Genomic DNA, 1449 nt, shown 5'->3' on the forward strand with positions numbered 1-1449 from the left:
AAATCGAGATTTTTTTTATATTATATTAATAATAATAATAGCTGACCCGGCAATGCTTTGCTGTTGCTAGATTTCAGTACATTTATATGTTTAGGAATATGTGAAAAGTTTGATATGAATTATACCAGATATATTTAATTTGATTAATTTGTTTAGTATAATGTTATATATACATGTGGAATATATTTGTTTCGTTATGGTGTATGATTTTTATTTTTTTTGTTAATCATAACAATTTGTCTTAAGCATTAAATATTTCTGGATACACCACGTTAAGTGTCTCGCCTTCTGGGGCCATCACAAATAGATTTGGTTTGCATGTGACTAGTGACAGAGCTACGTACAATTGACCATGGGAAAAACATTGGACGGTTAAGTCTAAACCTGCAACGTTTAATGTTTGACCTTGTGCCTTATTAATAGTCATTGGAAAGCTTAATTTCATGGAAAATTGGAGCCGTTTGAACTGGAATGGCAAATTGGTTGGTATCATTGGTATTCTAGGAACTAAGACCATTTCCCCAGCTCCACAGCCAGTAAGGATTATACACTCAAGCTGACAGTTTTTTAAAGACATAATTTGTAATCTTGTACCGTTGCATAATTTTGGTGGAATTAAGTTACGAAGTAAAATTATGGTTGAACCTACTTTTAGAATTAATTTGTGTGGTGGGGTCCCTGAAGGAGATAAAGAATTTAAAAATTCAGTTGGATAATGTATCGCCTCCTCTGCATCTAAAACAGTGTCAATGGAATAGTAAACTTTTGTTGGTGCGTTGAATTTTAACAGTATCATGTCATTTATTTTATTGACTTGATCGTTAGTTGGTGACAATATTGCTCTTTCTTGAAACCAACTTGACGTTTTAGTCGAAATATTAGGTAAATCTGGGTAAACATTTTCAATTAGGTCCAGCAAATTAGACATCAAAAAAAAAAAAAAAAAAAAAGCGGTAAGTGGGTACCGTTCTGCTGTACATTAGGGGGTGGGGTGGACCTAGGACTAGGGTAGGTTAAATTTGAATGCAATGATAGGTATCATTGTATACGAAAAACGATTCTGAACGAAGATGATTTGTCAGCCTAGGATATAATTTCCAGTTGTTGGTGAAAAAGGTGGTTTGTGTTTTAATGGCCTGAATACACCAAAATTTAAGTTCTTTTATAATTATTGTAAGCTAAACTTATGAAAAATCTTGTATTAAATTTTCAACTCTTAGCTACCTATACAAACATTTTTATGAAATATACCTACAAAATAATTTGTAAATATTCCTAATTTTGACGAATTTTCGTCAAAATTTGAACTTCAAATGCTAATAAAAAAAAGTTGTGCCTATGTATTCTTATAATTTTTTAATCACTATAAGAATAACTTATGAGGAACTTTGTATTACATTTTCAAGTATTTTGATAGGGCCAAAAAAATTTTATCGACACTTCAAAAAT

At 31.1% G+C, this 1449-nt stretch overlaps 1 protein-coding gene across 1 annotated transcript; it reads right to left on the reverse strand.

Moving 5' to 3' along the window:
• Nucleotides 1–241: 241 nt before the first annotated feature.
• Nucleotides 242–928, reverse strand: LOC126553073 (ATP-dependent DNA helicase PIF6-like). The gene has a single exon (XM_050208260.1). The coding sequence runs from the start codon at nucleotides 926–928 to the stop codon at nucleotides 242–244; it is 687 nt and encodes a 228-aa protein (XP_050064217.1).
• Nucleotides 929–1449: the final 521 nt, after the last annotated feature.

This window comes from Aphis gossypii, unplaced genomic scaffold (assembly GCF_020184175.1).
Source record: "Aphis gossypii isolate Hap1 unplaced genomic scaffold, ASM2018417v2 Contig00063, whole genome shotgun sequence".
NCBI lineage: Eukaryota > Metazoa > Arthropoda > Insecta > Hemiptera > Aphididae > Aphis > Aphis gossypii.